The sequence below is a fragment of the Harmonia axyridis genome, chromosome 2 (genome assembly GCF_914767665.1).
Source record: "Harmonia axyridis chromosome 2, icHarAxyr1.1, whole genome shotgun sequence".
NCBI lineage: Eukaryota > Metazoa > Arthropoda > Insecta > Coleoptera > Coccinellidae > Harmonia > Harmonia axyridis.
Genome location: NC_059502.1, coordinates 61,188,892 through 61,205,875, shown reverse-complemented (window position 1 = coordinate 61,205,875; position 16,984 = coordinate 61,188,892). Strand labels below are relative to the sequence as shown.

Sequence of the window (16,984 nt, the reverse complement as noted above, 5' to 3'; positions counted from 1 at the left end):
ACTTCAATTTTTCATTGATATTCATGTATTAACACGTTACAGGTACATTGGTAGATCAATCACATGATACAGTGATAGTAAATACCACACAAACTAAAGCTCAAACAAACACTGCTGAAAAATATACTCCATCTATCAATTTTGACACTACAACTACAAATGAAACACATGAAATTATAACAACATTCAAAAAAATACCAGGGGAAAGTGAGCCCACAGCAACAACTAGAAAACGAACAAAAAAAGTTGAGAATGATTCTGACATCATAGTAGATGAGATTCTAGATGAACACAAAGATGAACGACAAACTACAGAAGTTTTAGTAGACATCGAAGAAATTGAGGGTGACTTCCCATTAACAGAGAACACCAATGGAATTGTCGAAGAAGTCCAAGATACAACCAATATAACAAATGAAAAATTTCCTGAAACTATTGCCCCCACTTCTGTGAGTATTGAAGAGATAGAGTCACATGCAGAGATTTATATAGCCAAAGAACTACCGAAAGAGGTTACAGAACAACCAGATGAAAAAGAAGTTTTAAAGAAAAAAATTATTCGGAAGAAGATCATTAAAAAACAGAAAGGTGACAAAGAGGAGAGGACGCATATCACAACGGTTGAAGAAGTTGGAAAAGAACCACAAAGTACAGTCACAGTTGAACTCGTTGAAGCTACTCCTGAAGAACCTGCAATTGTCGAAAACTTGCCTGAAGAAGTCACAGAAACAATTGACGACGAAGGTGTGAAACATAAGAAAGTTATAAAGAAAAAAATAATAAGAAGGACCAAAGGTGGAAAAACTGAAAACACGGAAGTGACAACAACATTAGAAGATGGAAAACAAAAAACATCCGAGGTAACAACATTTGAAATCACTCAACCAGAAGACTTCACTCCCGAATTATTGGCCAGTACTGTTGTCGAAGAACTACCGGAAGAGGTTACGGTTACAGAACAACCAGATGAAAAAGGAGTTATAAGGAAAAAAGTTATTCGGAAGAAGATCATTAAAAAACAGAAAGGTGACAAAGAGGAGAGGACGCATATCACAACGGTTGAAGAAGTTGGAAAAGAACCACAAAGTACAGTCACAGTTGAACTCGTTGAAGCTACTCCTGAAGAACCTGCAATTGTCGAAAACTTGCCTGAAGAAGTCACAGAAACAATTGACGACGAAGGTGTGAAACATAAGAAAGTTATAAAGAAAAAAATAATAAGAAGGACCAAAGGTGGAAAAACTGAAAACACGGAAGTGACAACAACATTAGAAGATGGAAAACAAAAAACATCCGAGGTAACAACATTTGAAATCACTCAACCAGAAGACTTCACTCCCGAATTATTGACCAGTACTGTTGTCGAAGAACTACCGGAAGAGGTTACGGTTACAGAACAACCAGATGAAAAAGGAGTTATAAGGAAAAAAGTTATTCGGAAGAAGATCATTAAAAAACAGAAAGGTGACAAAGAGGAGAGGACGCATATCACAACGGTTGAAGAAGTTGGAAAAGAACCACAAAGTACAGTCACAGTTGAACTCGTTGAAGCTACTCCTGAAGAACCTGCAATTGTCGAAAACTTGCCTGAAGAAGTCACAGAAACAATTGATGACGAAGGTGTGAAACATAAGAAAGTTATAAAGAAAAAAATAATAAGAAGGACCAAAGGTGGAAAAACTGAAAACACGGAAGTGACAACAACATTAGAAGATGGAAAACAAAAAACATCCGAGGTAACAACATTTGAAATCACTCAACCAGAAGACTTCACTCCTGAATTATTGACCAGTACTGTTGACGAAGAACTACCGGAAGAGGTTACGGTTACAGAACAACCAGATGAAAAAGGAGTTATAAGGAAAAAAGTTATTCGGAAGAAGATCATTAAAAAACAGAAAGGTGACAAAGAGGAGAGGACGCATATCACAACGGTTGAAGAAGTTGGAAAAGAACCACAAAGTACAGTCACAGTTGAACTCGTTGAAGCTACTCCTGAAGAACCTGCAATTGTCGAAAACTTGCCTGAAGAAGTCACAGAAACAATTGACGACGAAGGTGTGAAACATAAGAAAGTTATAAAGAAAAAAATAATAAGAAGGACCAAAGGTGGAAAAACTGAAAACACGGAAGTGACAACAACATTAGAAGATGGAAAACAAAAAACATCCGAGGTAACAACATTTGAAATCACTCAACCAGAAGACTTCACTCCCGAATTATTGACCAGTACTGTTGTCGAAGAACTACCGGAAGAGGTTACGGTTACAGAACAACCAGATGAAAAAGGAGTTATAAGGAAAAAAGTTATTCGGAAGAAGATCATTAAAAAACAGAAAGGTGACAAAGAGGAGAGGACGCATATCACAACGGTTGAAGAAGTTGGAAAAGAACCACAAAGTACAGTCACAGTTGAACTCGTTGAAGCTACTCCTGAAGAACCTGCAATTGTCGAAAACTTGCCTGAAGAAGTCACAGAAACAATTGATGACGAAGGTGTGAAACATAAGAAAGTTATAAAGAAAAAAATAATAAGAAGGACCAAAGGTGGAAAAACTGAAAACACGGAAGTGACAACAACATTAGAAGATGGAAAACAAAAAACATCCGAGGTAACAACATTTGAAATCACTCAACCAGAAGACTTCACTCCTGAATTATTGACCAGTACTGTTGTCGAAGAACTACCAGAAGAAGTTACGGTTATAGAACAACCAGATGAAAAAGGAGTTATAAAGAAAAAAGTTATTCGGAAGAAGATCATCAAAAAACAGAAAGGTGACAAAGAGGAGAGGACGCATATCACAACGGTTGAAGAAGTTGGAAAAGAACCACAAAGTACAGTTACAGTTGAAATCGTTGAAGCTACTCCTGAAGAACCTGCAATTGTCGAAAACTTGCCTGAAGAAGTCACAGAAACAATTGATGACGAAGGTGTGAAACATAAGAAAGTTATAAAGAAAAAAATAATAAGAAGGACCAAAGGTGGAAAAACTGAAAACGCGGAAGTGACAACAACATTAGAAGATGGAAAACAAAAAACATCCGAGGTAACAACATTTGAAATCACTCAACCAGAAGACTTCTCTCCCGAATTATTGACCAGTACTGTTGTCGAAGAACTACCGGAAGAGGTTAAGGTTACAGAACAACCAGATGAAAAAGGAGTTATAAGGAAAAAAGTTATTCGGAAGAAGATCATTAAAAAACAGAAAGGTGACAAAGAGGAGAGGACGCATATCACAACGGTTGAAGAAGTTGGAAAAGAACCACAAAGTACAGTTACAGTTGAAATCGTTGAAGCTACTCCTGAAGAACCTGCAATTGTCGAAAACTTGCCTGAAGAAGTCACAGAAACAATTGATGACGAAGGTGTGAAACATAAGAAAGTTATAAAGAAAAGAATAATAAGAAGGACCAAAGGTGGAAAAACTGAAAACACGGAAGTGACAACAACATTAGAAGATGGAAAACAAAAAACATCCGAGGTAACAACATTTGAAATCACTCAACCAGAAGACTTCACTCCCGAATTATTGACCAGTACTGTTGTCGAAGAACTACCGGAAGAGGTTACGGTTACAGAACAACCAGATGAAAAAGGAGTTATAAGGAAAAAAGTTATTCGGAAGAAGATCATTAAAAAACAGAAAGGTGACAAAGAGGAGAGGACGCATATCACAACGGTTGAAGAAGTTGGAAAAGAACCACAAAGTACAGTTACAGTTGAACTCGTTGAAGCTACTCCTGAAGAACCTGCAATTGTCGAAAACTTGCCTGAAGAAGTCACAGAAACAATTGATGACGAAGGTGTGAAACATAAGAAAGTTATAAAGAAAAAAATAATAAGAAGGACCAAAGGTGGAAAAACTGAAAACACGGAAGTGACAACAACATTAGAAGATGGAAAACAAAAAACATCCGAGGTAACAACATTTGAAATCACTCAACCAGAAGACTCCACTCCCGAATTATTGACCAGTACTGTTGTCGAAGAACTACCGGAAGAGGTTACGGTTACAGAACAACCAGATGAAAAAGGAGTTATAAGGAAAAAAGTTATTCGGAAGAAGATCATTAAAAAACAGAAAGGTGACAAAGAGGAGAGGACGCATATCACAACGGTTGAAGAAGTTGGAAAAGAACCACAAAGTACAGTCACAGTTGAACTCGTTGAAGCTACTCCTGAAGAACCTGCAATTGTCGAAAACTTGCCTGAAGAAGTCACAGAAACAATTGATGACGAAGGTGTGAAACATAAGAAAGTTATAAAGAAAAAAATAATAAGAAGGACCAAAGGTGGAAAAACTGAAAACACAGAAGTGACAACAACATTAGAAGATGGAAAACAAAAAACGTCCGAGGTAACAACATTTGAAATCACACAACCAGAAGACTTCACTCCTGAATTATTGACCAGTACTGTTGTCGAAGAACTACCGGAAGAGGTTACGGTTACAGAACAACCAGATGAAAAAGGAGTTATAAGGAAAAAAGTTATTCGGAAGAAGATCATTAAAAAACAGAAAGGTGACAAAGAGGAGAGGACGCATATCACAACGGTTGAAGAAGTTGGAAAAGAACCACAAAGTACAGTCACAGTTGAACTCGTTGAAGCTACTCCTGAAGAACCTGCAATTGTCGAAAACTTGCCTGAAGAAGTCACAGAAACAATTGATGACGAAGGTGTGAAACATAAGAAAGTTATAAAGAAAAAAATAATAAGAAGGACCAAAGGTGGAAAAACTGAAAACACGGAAGTGACAACAACATTAGAAGATGGAAAACAAAAAACATCCGAGGTAACAACATTTGAAATCACTCAACCAGAAGACTTCACTCCTGAATTATTGACCAGTACTGTTGTCGAAGAACTACCGGAAGAAGTTACGGTTACAGAACAACCAGATGAAAAAGGAGTTATAAGGAAAAAAGTTATTCGGAAGAAGATCATCAAAAAACAGAAAGGTGACAAAGAGGAGAGGACGCATATCACAACGGTTGAAGAAGTTGGAAAAGAACCACAAAGTACAGTCACAGTTGAACTCGTTGAAGCTACTCCTGAAGAACCTGCAATTGTCGAAAACTTGCCTGAAGAAGTCACAGAAACAATTGATGACGAAGGTGTGAAACATAAGAAAGTTATAAAGAAAAAAATAATAAGAAGGACCAAAGGTGGAAAAACTGAAAACACGGAAGTGACAACAACATTAGAAGATGAAAAACAAAAAACATCCGAGGTAACAACATTTGGAATCACACAACCAGAAGACTTCACTCCTGAATTATTGACCAGTACTGTTGTCGAAGAACTACCGGAAGAGGTTACGGTTACAGAACAACCAGATGAAAAAGGAGTTATAAGGAAAAAAGTTATTCGGAAGAAGATCATTAAAAAACAGAAAGGTGACAAAGAGGAGAGGACGCATATCACAACGGTTGAAGAAGTTGGAAAAGAACCACAAAGTACAGTCACAGTTGAACTCGTTGAAGCTACTCCTGAAGAACCTGCAATTGTCGAAAACTTGCCTGAAGAAGTCACAGAAACAATTGATGACGAAGGTGTGAAACATAAGAAAGTTATAAAGAAAAAAATAATAAGAAGGACCAAAGGTGGAAAAACTGAAAACACGGAAGTGACAACAACATTAGAAGATGGAAAACAAAAAACATCCGAGGTAACAACATTTGAAATCACTCAACCAGAAGACTTCACTCCTGAATTATTGACCAGTACTGTTGTCGAAGAACTACCGGAAGAAGTTACGGTTACAGAACAACCAGATGAAAAGGGAGTTATAAGGAAAAAAGTTATTCGGAAGAAGATCATTAAAAAACAGAAAGGTGACAAAGAGGAGAGGACGCATATCACAACGGTTGAAGAAGTTGGAAAAGAACCACAAAGTACAGTCACAGTTGAACTCGTTGAAGCTACTCCTGAAGAACCTGCAATTGTCGAAAACTTGCCTGAAGAAGTCACAGAAACAATTGATGACGAAGGTGTGAAACATAAGAAAGTTATAAAGAAAAAAATAATAAGAAGGACCAAAGGTGGAAAAACTGAAAACACGGAAGTGACAACAACATTAGAAGATGTAAAACAAAAAACATCCGAGGTAACAACATTTGAAATCACTCAACCAGAAGACATATCAGCTGAAGACGTAGGGAACGAAATAACAAAATTGGAACAACCAGACATTCAGAAAATACAGAAGACCACATCACATACATACAGGACTAAAGGTAAGATAAACACAAATGAAACACATCCACTCGAAACTGAGCCAGTAAAAGACACAATTCTTGATAACACAACAATCTTCAATATTTTAGAAACCGATCAACACAAAATTGAAAACAAGCTTCAAGAATACACAGATGCAGAAAAATTGCTTGATGGGGTAAAGAAAGACAAAATACATTCAATAACAGTTGAAAAAATTGGCAAAAAACCACAAAGTACAGTTACCATGGAAGTTCTAGAATTCACTCCTCAAGAACCTTCTATTGTTGAGGAATTACCTGATGAAATAACTGAATCTGTTGATGAGTCGGGTGTGAAACATAAGAAAGTCATCAGGAAAAAGATAATCAAGAAAAAGAAGGGTGATAAAGTGGAAAATACTGAAATCACCACTTCAGTTGAAGATGGAAAAGAACAAATCGCTGAAATCAAAACATATGAAAGTGCAACACCCGAAGATTTTACACCTCAGTTACTCACAAGTAAATTGATTGAAGAAACCCCAGAAGAAGTGACTATCACAGAAATTCCTGATGAAACGGGACATATCAAGAAGAAGGTTATAAGAAAGAAAGTGATCAAAACCCGAAAAGGGGATAAGGAGGAGAAAATGCACATAACAACAGTTGAAGAAGTTGGCAAAGAACCACAAAGTACAGTTACCATGGAAGTTCTAGAATTCACTCCTCAAGAATCTTCTATTGTTGAGGAATTACCTGATGAAATAACAGAATCTGTTGATGAGTCGGGTGTGAAACATAAGAAAGTCATTAAGAAAAAGATAATCAAGAAAAAGAAGGGTGGTAAAGTGGAAAACACTGAAATCACCACTTCAGTTGAAGATGGAAAAGAACAAATCGCTGAAATCAAAACATATGAAAGTGCAACACCCGAAGATTTTACACCTCAGTTACTCACAAGTAAATTGATTGAAGAAACTCCAGAAGAAGTGACTATCACAGAAATTCCTGATGAAACGGGACGTATCAAGAAAAAGGTTATAAGAAAGAAAGTGATCAAAACCCGAAAGGGGGATAAGGAGGAGAAAATGCACATAACAACAGTTGAAGAAGTTGGCAAAGAACCACAAAGTACAGTTACCATGGAAGTTCTAGAATTCACTCCTCAAGAACCTTCCATTGTTGAGGAATTACCTGATGAAATAACAGAATCTGTTGATGAGTCGGGTGTGAAACATAAGAAAGTCATTAAGAAAAAGATAATCAAGAAAAAGAAAGGCGATAAAGTGGAAAATACTGAAATCACCACTTCAGTTGAAGATGGAAAAGAACAAATCGCTGAAATCAAAACATATGAAAGTGCAACACCCGAAGATTTTACACCTCAGTTACTCACAAGTAAATTGATTGAAGAAACTCCAGAAGAAGTGACTATCACAGAAATTCCTGATGAAACGGGACATATCAAGAAAAAGGTTATAAGAAAGAAAGTGATCAAAACCCGAAAGGGGGATAAGGAGGAGAAAATGCACATAACAACAGTTGAAGAAGTTGGCAAAGAACCACAAAGTACAGTTACCATGGAAGTTCTAGAATTCACTCCTCAAGAACCTTCCATTGTTGAGGAATTACCTGATGAAATAACAGAATCTGTTGATGAGTCGGGTGTGAAACATAAGAAAGTCATTAAGAAAAAGATAATCAAGAAAAAGAAGGGTGATAAAGTGGAAAATACTGAAATCACCACTTCAGTTGAAGATGGAAAAGAACAAATCGCTGAAATCAAAACATATGAAAGTGCAACACCCGAAGATTTTACACCTCAGTTACTCACAAGTAAATTGATTGAAGAAACTCCAGAAGAAGTGACTATCACAGAAATTCCTGATGAAACGGGACATATCAAAAAGAAGGTTATAAGAAAGAAAGTGATCAAAACCCCAAAGGGGGATAAGGAGGAGAAAATGCACATAGCAACAGTTGAAGAAGTTGGCAAAGAACCACAAAGTACAGTTACCATGGAAGTTCTAGAATTCACTCCTCAAGAATCTTCTATTGTTGAGGAATTACCTGATGAAATAAAAGAATCTGTTGATGAGTCGGGTGTGAAACATAAGAAAGTCATTAAGAAAAAGATAATCAAGAAAAAGAAGGGTGGTAAAGTGGAAAATACTGAAATCACCACTTCAGTTGAAGATGGAAAAGAACAAATCGCTGAAATCAAAACATATGAAAGTGCAACACCCGAAGATTTTACACCTCAGTTACTCACAAGTAAATTGATTGAAGAAACTCCAGAAGAAGTGACTATCACAGAAATTCCTGATGAAACGGGACATATCAAAAAGAAGGTTATAAGAAAGAAAGTGATCAAAACCCCAAAGGGGGATAAGGAGGAGAAAATGCACATAACAACAGTTGAAGAAGTTGGCAAAGAACCACAAAGTACAGTTACCATGGAAGTTCTAGAATTCACTCCTCAAGAATCTTCTATTGTTGAGGAATTACCTGATGAAATAACAGAATCTGTTGATGAGTCGGGTGTGAAACATAAGAAAGTCATTAAGAAAAAGATAATCAAGAAAAAGAAGGGTGGTAAAGTGGAAAATACTGAAATCACCACTTCAGTTGAAGATGGAAAAGAACAAATCGCTGAAATCAAAACATATGAAAGTGCAACACCCGAAGATTTTACACCTCAGTTACTCACAAGTAAATTGATTGAAGAAACTCCAGAAGAAGTGACTATCACAGAAATTCCTGATGAAACGGGACATATCAAGAAAAAAGTTATAAGAAAGAAAGTGATCAAAACCCGAAAGGGGGATAAGGAGGAGAAACTGCACATAACAACAGTTGAAGAAGTTGGCAAAGAACCACAAAGTACAGTTACCATGGAAACTCTAGAATTCACTCCTCAAGAACCTTCTATTGTTGAGGAATTACCTGATGAAATAACAGAATCTGTTGATGAGTCGGGTGTGAAACATAAGAAAGTCATTAAGAAAAAAATAATCAAGAAAAAGAAAGGCGATAAAGTGGAAAATACTGAAATCACCACTTCAGTTGAAGATGGAAAAGAACAAATCGCTGAAATCAAAACATATGAAAGTGCAACACCCGAAGATTTTACACCTCAGTTACTCACAAGTAAATTGATTGAAGAAACTCCAGAAGAAGTGACTATCACAGAAATTCCTGATGAAACGGGACATATCAAAAAGAAGGTTATAAGAAAGAAAGTGATCAAAACCCGAAAGGGGGATAAGGAGGAGAAAATGCACATAACAACAGTTGAAGAAGTTGGCAAAGAACCACAAAGTACAGTTACCATGGAAGTTCTAGAATTCACTCCTCAAGAATCTTCTATTGTTGAGGAATTACCTGATGAAATAACAGAATCTGTTGATGAGTCGGGTGTGAAACATAAGAAAGTCATTAAGAAAAAGATAATCAAGAAAAAGAAGGGTGGTAAAGTGGAAAATACTGAAATCACCACTTCAGTTGAAGATGGAAAAGAACAAATCGCTGAAATCAAAACATATGAAAGTGCAACACCCGAAGATTTTACACCTCAGTTACTCACAAGTAAATTGATTGAAGAAACTCCAGAAGAAGTGACTATCACAGAAATTCCTGATGAAACGGGACATATCAAGAAAAAGGTTATAAGAAAGAAAGTGATCAAAACCCGAAAGGGGGATAAGGAGGAGAAAATGCACATAACAACAGTTGAAGAAGTTGGCAAAGAACCACAAAGTACAGTTACCATGGAAGTTCTAGAATTCACTCCTCAAGAACCTTCCATTGTTGAGGAATTACCTGATGAAATAACAGAATCTGTTGATGAGTCGGGTGTGAAACATAAGAAAGTCATTAAGAAAAAGATAATCAAGAAAAAGAAAGGCGATAAAGTGGAAAATACTGAAATCACCACTTCAGTTGAAGATGGAAAAGAACAAATCGCTGAAATCAAAACATATGAAAGTGCAACACCCGAAGATTTTACACCTCAGTTACTCACAAGTAAATTGATTGAAGAAACTCCAGAAGAAGTGACTATCACAGAAATTCCTGATGAAACGGGACATATCAAGAAAAAAGTTATAAGAAAGAAAGTGATCAAAACCCGAAAGGGGGATAAGGAGGAGAAACTGCACATAACAACAGTTGAAGAAGTTGGCAAAGAACCACAAAGTACAGTTACCATGGAAACTCTAGAATTCACTCCTCAAGAACCTTCTATTGTTGAGGAATTACCTGATGAAATAACAGAATCTGTTGATGAGTCGGGTGTGAAACATAAGAAAGTCATTAAGAAAAAGATAATCAAGAAAAAGAAAGGCGATAAAGTGGAAAATACTGAAATCACCACTTCAGTTGAAGATGGAAAAGAACAAATCGCTGAAATCAAAACATATGAAAGTGCAACACCCGAAGATTTTACACCTCAGTTACTCACAAGTAAATTGATTGAAGAAACCCCAGAAGAAGTGACTATCACAGAAATTCCTGATGAAACGGGACATATCAAGAAAAAGGTTATAAGAAAGAAAGTGATCAAAACCCGAAAGGGCGATAAGGAGGAGAAAATGCACATAACAACAGTTGAAGAAGTTGGCAAAGAACCACAAAGTACAGTTACCATGGAAGTTCTAGAATTCATTCCTCAAGAACCTTCTATTGTTGAGGAATTACCTGATGAAATAACAGAATCTGTTGATGAGTCGGGTGTGAAACATAAGAAAGTCATTAAGAAAAAGATAATCAAGAAAAAGAAGGGTGATAAAGTGGAAAATACTGAAATCACCACTTCAGTTGAAGATGGAAAAGAACAAATCGCTGAAATCAAAACATATGAAAGTGCAACACCCGAAGATTTTACACCTCAGTTACTCACAAGTAAATTGATTGAAGAAACTCCAGAAGAAGTGACTATCACAGAAATTCCTGATGAAACGGGACATATCAAGAAAAAGGTTATAAGAAAGAAAGTGATCAAAACCCGAAAGGGGGATAAGGAGGAGAAAATGCACATAACAACAGTTGAAGAAGTTGGCAAAGAACCACAAAGTGAAGTTACCATGGAAACTCTAGAATTCACTCCTCAAGAACCTTCTATTGTTGAGGAATTACCTGATGAAATAACAGAATCTGTTGATGAGTCGGGTGTGAAACATAAGAAAGTTATTAAGAAAAAAATAATCAAGAAAAAGAAGGGTGATAAAGTGGAAAATACTGAAATCACCACTTCAGTTGAAGATGGAAAAGAACAAATCGCTGAAATCAAAACATATGAAAGTGCAACACCCGAAGATTTTACACCTCAGTTACTCACAAGTAAATTGATTGAAGAAACCCCAGAAGAAGTGACTATCACAGAAATTCCTGATGAAACGGGACATATCAAGAAGAAGGTTATAAGAAAGAAAGTGATCAAAACCCGAAAAGGGGATAAGGAGGAGAAAATGCACATAACAACAGTTGAAGAAGTTGGCAAAGAACCACAAAGTACAGTTACCATGGAAGTTCTAGAATTCACTCCTCGAGAACCTTCCATTGTTGAGGAATTACCTGATGAAATAACAGAATCTGTTGATGAGTCGGGTGTGAAACATAAGAAAGTCATTAAGAAAAAGATAATCAAGAAAAAGAAAGGCGATAAAGTGGAAAATACTGAAATCACCACTTCAGTTGAAGATGGAAAAGAACAAATCGCTGAAATCAAAACATATGAAAGTGCAACACCCGAAGATTTTACACCTCAGTTACTCACAAGTAAATTGATTGAAGAAACTCCAGAAGAAGTGACTATCACAGAAATTCCTGATGAAACGGGACATATCAAGAAAAAGGTTATAAGAAAGAAAGTGATCAAAACCCGAAAGGGGGATAAGGAGGAGAAAATGCACATAACAACAGTTGAAGAAGTTGGCAAAGAACCACAAAGTACAGTTACCATGGAAGTTCTAGAATTCACTCCTCAAGAACCTTCTATTGTTGAGGAATTACCTGATGAAATAACAGAATCTGTTGATGAGTCGGGTGTGAAACATAAGAAAGTCATTAAGAAAAAGATAATCAAGAAAAAGAAGGGTAATAAAGTGGAAAATACTGAAATCACCACTTCAGTTGAAAATGGAAAAGAACAAATCGCTGAAATCAAAACATATGAAAGTGCAACACCCGAAGATTTTACACCTCAGTTACTCACAAGTAAATTGATTGAAGAAACTCCAGAAGAAGTGACTATTACAGAAATTCCTGATGAAACGGGACATATCAAGAAGAAGGTTATAAGAAAAAAAGTGATCAAAACCCGAGAAGGGGATAAGGAGGAGAAAATGCACATAACAAAAGTTGAAGAAGTTGGCAAAGAACCACAAAGTACAGTTACCATGGAAGTTCTAGAATTCACTCCTCAAGAACCTTCCATTGTTGAGGAATTACCTGATGAAATAACAGAATCTGTTGATGAGTCGGGTGTGAAACATAAGAAAGTCATTAAGAAAAAGATAATCAAGAAAAAGAAAGGCGATAAAGTGGAAAATACTGAAATCACCACTTCAGTTGAAGATGGAAAAGAACAAATCGCTGAAATCAAAACATATGACAGTGCAACACCCGAAGATTTTACACCTCAGTTACTCACAAGTAAATTGATTGAAGAAACTCCAGAAGAAGTGACTATCACAGAAATTCCTGATGAAACGGGACATATCAAGAAAAAGGTTATAAGAAAGAAAGTGATCAAAACCCGAAAGGGGGATAAGGAGGAGAAAATGCACATAACAACAGTTGAAGAAGTTGGCAAAGAACCACAAAGTACAGTTACCATGGAAGTTCTAGAATTCATTCCTCAAGAACCTTCTATTGTTGAGGAATTACCTGATGAAATAACAGAATCTGTTGATGAGTCGGGTGTGAAACATAAGAAAGTCATTAAGAAAAAGGTAATCAAGAAAAAGAAGGGTGATAAAGTGGAAAATACTGAAATCACCACTTCAGTTGAAAATGGAAAAGAACAAATCGCTGAAATCAAAACATATGAAAGTGCAACACCCGAAGATTTTACACCTCAGTTACTCACAAGTAAATTGATTGAAGAAACTCCAGAAGAAGTGACTATTACAGAAATTCCTGATGAAACGGGACATATCAAGAAGAAGGTTATAAGAAAGAAAGTGATCAAAACCCGAAAGGGGGATAAGGAGGAGAAGATGCACATAACAATAGTTGAAGAAGTTGGAAAAGAACCACAAAGTTCAGTTACCATGGAAGTTCTAGAATTCACTCCTCAAGAACCTTCTATTGTTGAGGAATTACCTGATGAAATAACAGAATCTGTTGATGAGTCGGGTGTGAAACATAAGAAAGTCATTAAGAAAAAGATAATCAAGAAAAAGAAGGGTGATAAAGTGGAAAATACTGAAATCACCACTTCAGTTGAAGATGGAAAAGAACAAATCGCTGAAATCAAAACATATGAAAGTGCAACACCCGAAGATTTTACACCTCAGTTACTCACAAGTAAATTGATTGAAGAAACTCCAGAAGAAGTGACTATCACAGAAATTCCTGATGAAACGGGACATATTAAGAAGAAGGTTATAAGAAAGAAAGTGATCAAAACCCGAAAGGGGGATAAGGAGGAGAAGATGCACATAACAATAGTTGAAGAAGTTGGAAAAGAACCACAAAGTTCAGTTACCATGGAAGTTCTAGAATTCACTCCTCAAGAACCTTCCATTGTTGAGGAATTACCTGATGAAATAACAGAATCTGTTGATGAGTCGGGTGTGAAACATAAGAAAGTCATTAAGAAAAAGATAATCAAGAAAAAGAAAGGCGATAAAGTGGAAAATACTGAAATCACCACTTCAGTTGAAGATGGAAAAGAACAAATCGCTGAAATCAAATCATATGAAAGTGCAACACCCGAAGATTTTACACCTCAGTTACTCACAAGTAAATTGATTGAAGAAACTCCAGAAGAAGTGACTATCACAGAAATTCCTGATGAAACGGGACATATCAAGAAAAAGGTTATAAGAAAGAAAGTGATCAAAACCCGAAAGGGGGATAAGGAGGAGAAAATGCACATAACAACAGTTGAAGAAGTTGGCAAAGAACCACAAAGTACAGTTACCATGGAAGTTCTAGAATTCACTCCTCAAGAACCTTCTATTGTTGAGGAATTACCTGATGAAATAACAGAATCTGTTGATGAGTCGGGTATGAAACATAAGAAAGTCATTAAGAAAAAGATAATCAAGAAAAAGAAGGGTGATAAAGTGGAAAATACTGAAATCACCACTTCAGTTGAAGATGGAAAAGAACAAATCGCTGAAATCAAAACATATGAAAGTGCAACACCCGAAGATTTTACACCTCAGTTACTCACAAGTAAATTGATTGAAGAAACTCCAGAAGAAGTGACTATCACAGAAATTCCTGATGAAACGGGACATATTAAGAAGAAGGTTATAAGAAAAAAAGTGATCAAAACCCGAAAGGGGGATAAGGAGGAGAAAATGCACATAACAACAGTTGAAGAAGTTGGCAAAGAACCACAAAGTACAGTTACCATGGAAACTCTAGAATTCACTCCTCAGGAACCTTCTATTGTTGAGGAATTACCTGATGAAATAACAGAATCTGTTGATGAGTCGGGTGTGAAACATAAGAAAGTCATTAAGAAAAAGATAATCAAGAAAAAGAAGGGTGATAAAGTGGCAAATACTGAAATCACCTTTTCAGTTGAAGATGGAAAAGAACAAATCGCTGAAATCAAAACATATGAAAGTGCAACACCCGAAGATTTTACACCTCAGTTACTCACAAGTAAATTGATTGAAGAAACTCCAGAAGAAGTGACTATCACAGAAATTCCTGATGAAACGGGACATATCAAGAAAAAGGTTATAAGAAAGAAAGTGATCAAAACCCGAAAGGGGGATAAGGAGGAGAAAATGCACATAACAACAGTTGAAGAAGTTGGCAAAGAACCACAAAGTACAGTTACCATGGAAGTTCTAGAATTCATTCCTCAAGAACCTTCTATTGTTGAGGAATTACCTGATGAAATAACAGAATCTGTTGATGAGTCGGGTGTGAAACATAAGAAAGTCATTAAGAAAAAGATAATCAAGAAAAAGAAGGGTGATAAAGTGGAAAATACTGAAATCACCACTTCAGTTGAAGATGGAAAAGAACAAATCGCTGAAATCAAAACATATGAAAGTGCAACACCCGAAGATTTTACACCTCAGTTACTCACAAGTAAATTGATTGAAGAAACTCCAGAAGAAGTGACTATCACAGAAATTCCTGATGAAACGGGACATATCAAGAAAAAGGTTATAAGAAAGAAAGTGATCAAAACCCGAAAGGGGGATAAGGAGGAGAAAATGCACATAACAACAGTTGAAGAAGTTGGCAAAGAACCACAAAGTACAGTTACCATGGAAGTTCTAGAATTCACTCCTCAAGAACCTTCTATTGTTGAGGAATTACCTGATGAAATAACAGAATCTGTTGATGAGTTGGGTGTGAAACATAAGAAAGTCATTAAGAAAAAGATAATCAAGAAAAAGAAGGGTGATAAAGTGGAAAATACTGAAATCACCACTTCAGTTGAAGATGGAAAAGAACAAATCGCTGAAATCAAAACATATGAAAGTGCAACACCAGAAGATTTCACACCTCAGTTACTCACAAGTAAATTGATTGAAGAAACTCCCGAAGAAGTGACTATCACAGAAATTCCTGATGAAACCGGACATATCAAGAAGAAGGTTATAAGAAAGAAAGTGATCAAAACCCGAAAGGGGGATAAGGAGGAGAAACTGCACATAACAACAGTTGAAGAAGTTGGCAAAGAACCACAAAGTACAGTTACCATGGAAACTCTAGAATTCACTCCTCAAGAACCTTCTATTGTTGAGGAATTACCTGATGAAATAACAGAATCTGTTGATGAGTCGGGTGTGAAACATAAGAAAGTCATTAAGAAAAAGATAATCAAGAAAAAGAAGGGTGATAAAGTGGAAAATACTGAAATCACCACTTCAGTTGAAGATGGAAAAGAACAAATCGCTGAAATCAAAACATATGAAAGTGCAACACCAGAAGATTTTACACCTCAGTTACTCACAAGTAAATTGATTGAAGAAACTCCCGAAGAAGTGACTATCACAGAAATTCCTGATGAAACGGGACATATTAAGAAGAAGGTTATAAGAAAGAAAGTGATCAAAACCCGAAAGGGGGATAAGGAGGAGAAGATGCACATAACAATAGTTGAAGAAGTTGGAAAAGAACCACAAAGTTCAGTTACCATGGAAGTTCTAGAATTCACTCCTCAAGAACCTTCTATTGTTGAGGAATTACCTGATGAAATAACAGAATCTGATGATGTGTCGAAAGTGAAACATAGGAACTTGATCAAGAAGAAAGTAGTCAAGAAATCAGATGAATTATCTATGAATACCGTAGAACCTATGATGGGTAAGGATGGACAGCAAATAGTAGATTCAATTTGTAGTGAAAATATATTGGAAAACGGTGAGAAAGGAGGTTTTTTGCCTCTCAAGCATTCAGAAGTCAGTTTCGATTCTTTGCATTCACCCATTACACCAGAAACTACACATACCAACTCCTCACTCGCATCCACGAATTCTACACTTCCACACAAACAAGACACTTTAGAAGACCTAGAATCAGGTAAGATCACATGTTACACAAAAATACACGTTTTCGTTTATTTCATGTCATT

General features: G+C 36.3%; 1 protein-coding gene across 4 annotated transcripts in view; it reads left to right on the top strand.

Moving 5' to 3' along the window:
* LOC123673557 (titin) overlaps positions 1–16,984 on the top strand; it is a 207,111-nt gene that overhangs the window by 170,598 nt on the left and 19,529 nt on the right. For 3 of the 4 annotated variants that reach the window (XM_045608126.1, XM_045608124.1, XM_045608123.1), the window contains one exon: positions 43–16,932. In XM_045608126.1, the coding sequence (XP_045464082.1) occupies positions 43–16,932 (16,890 nt within the window). The remainder of the gene's footprint in view (positions 1–42; positions 16,933–16,984) is intronic. The other variant, XM_045608125.1, reaches the window with a different exon arrangement.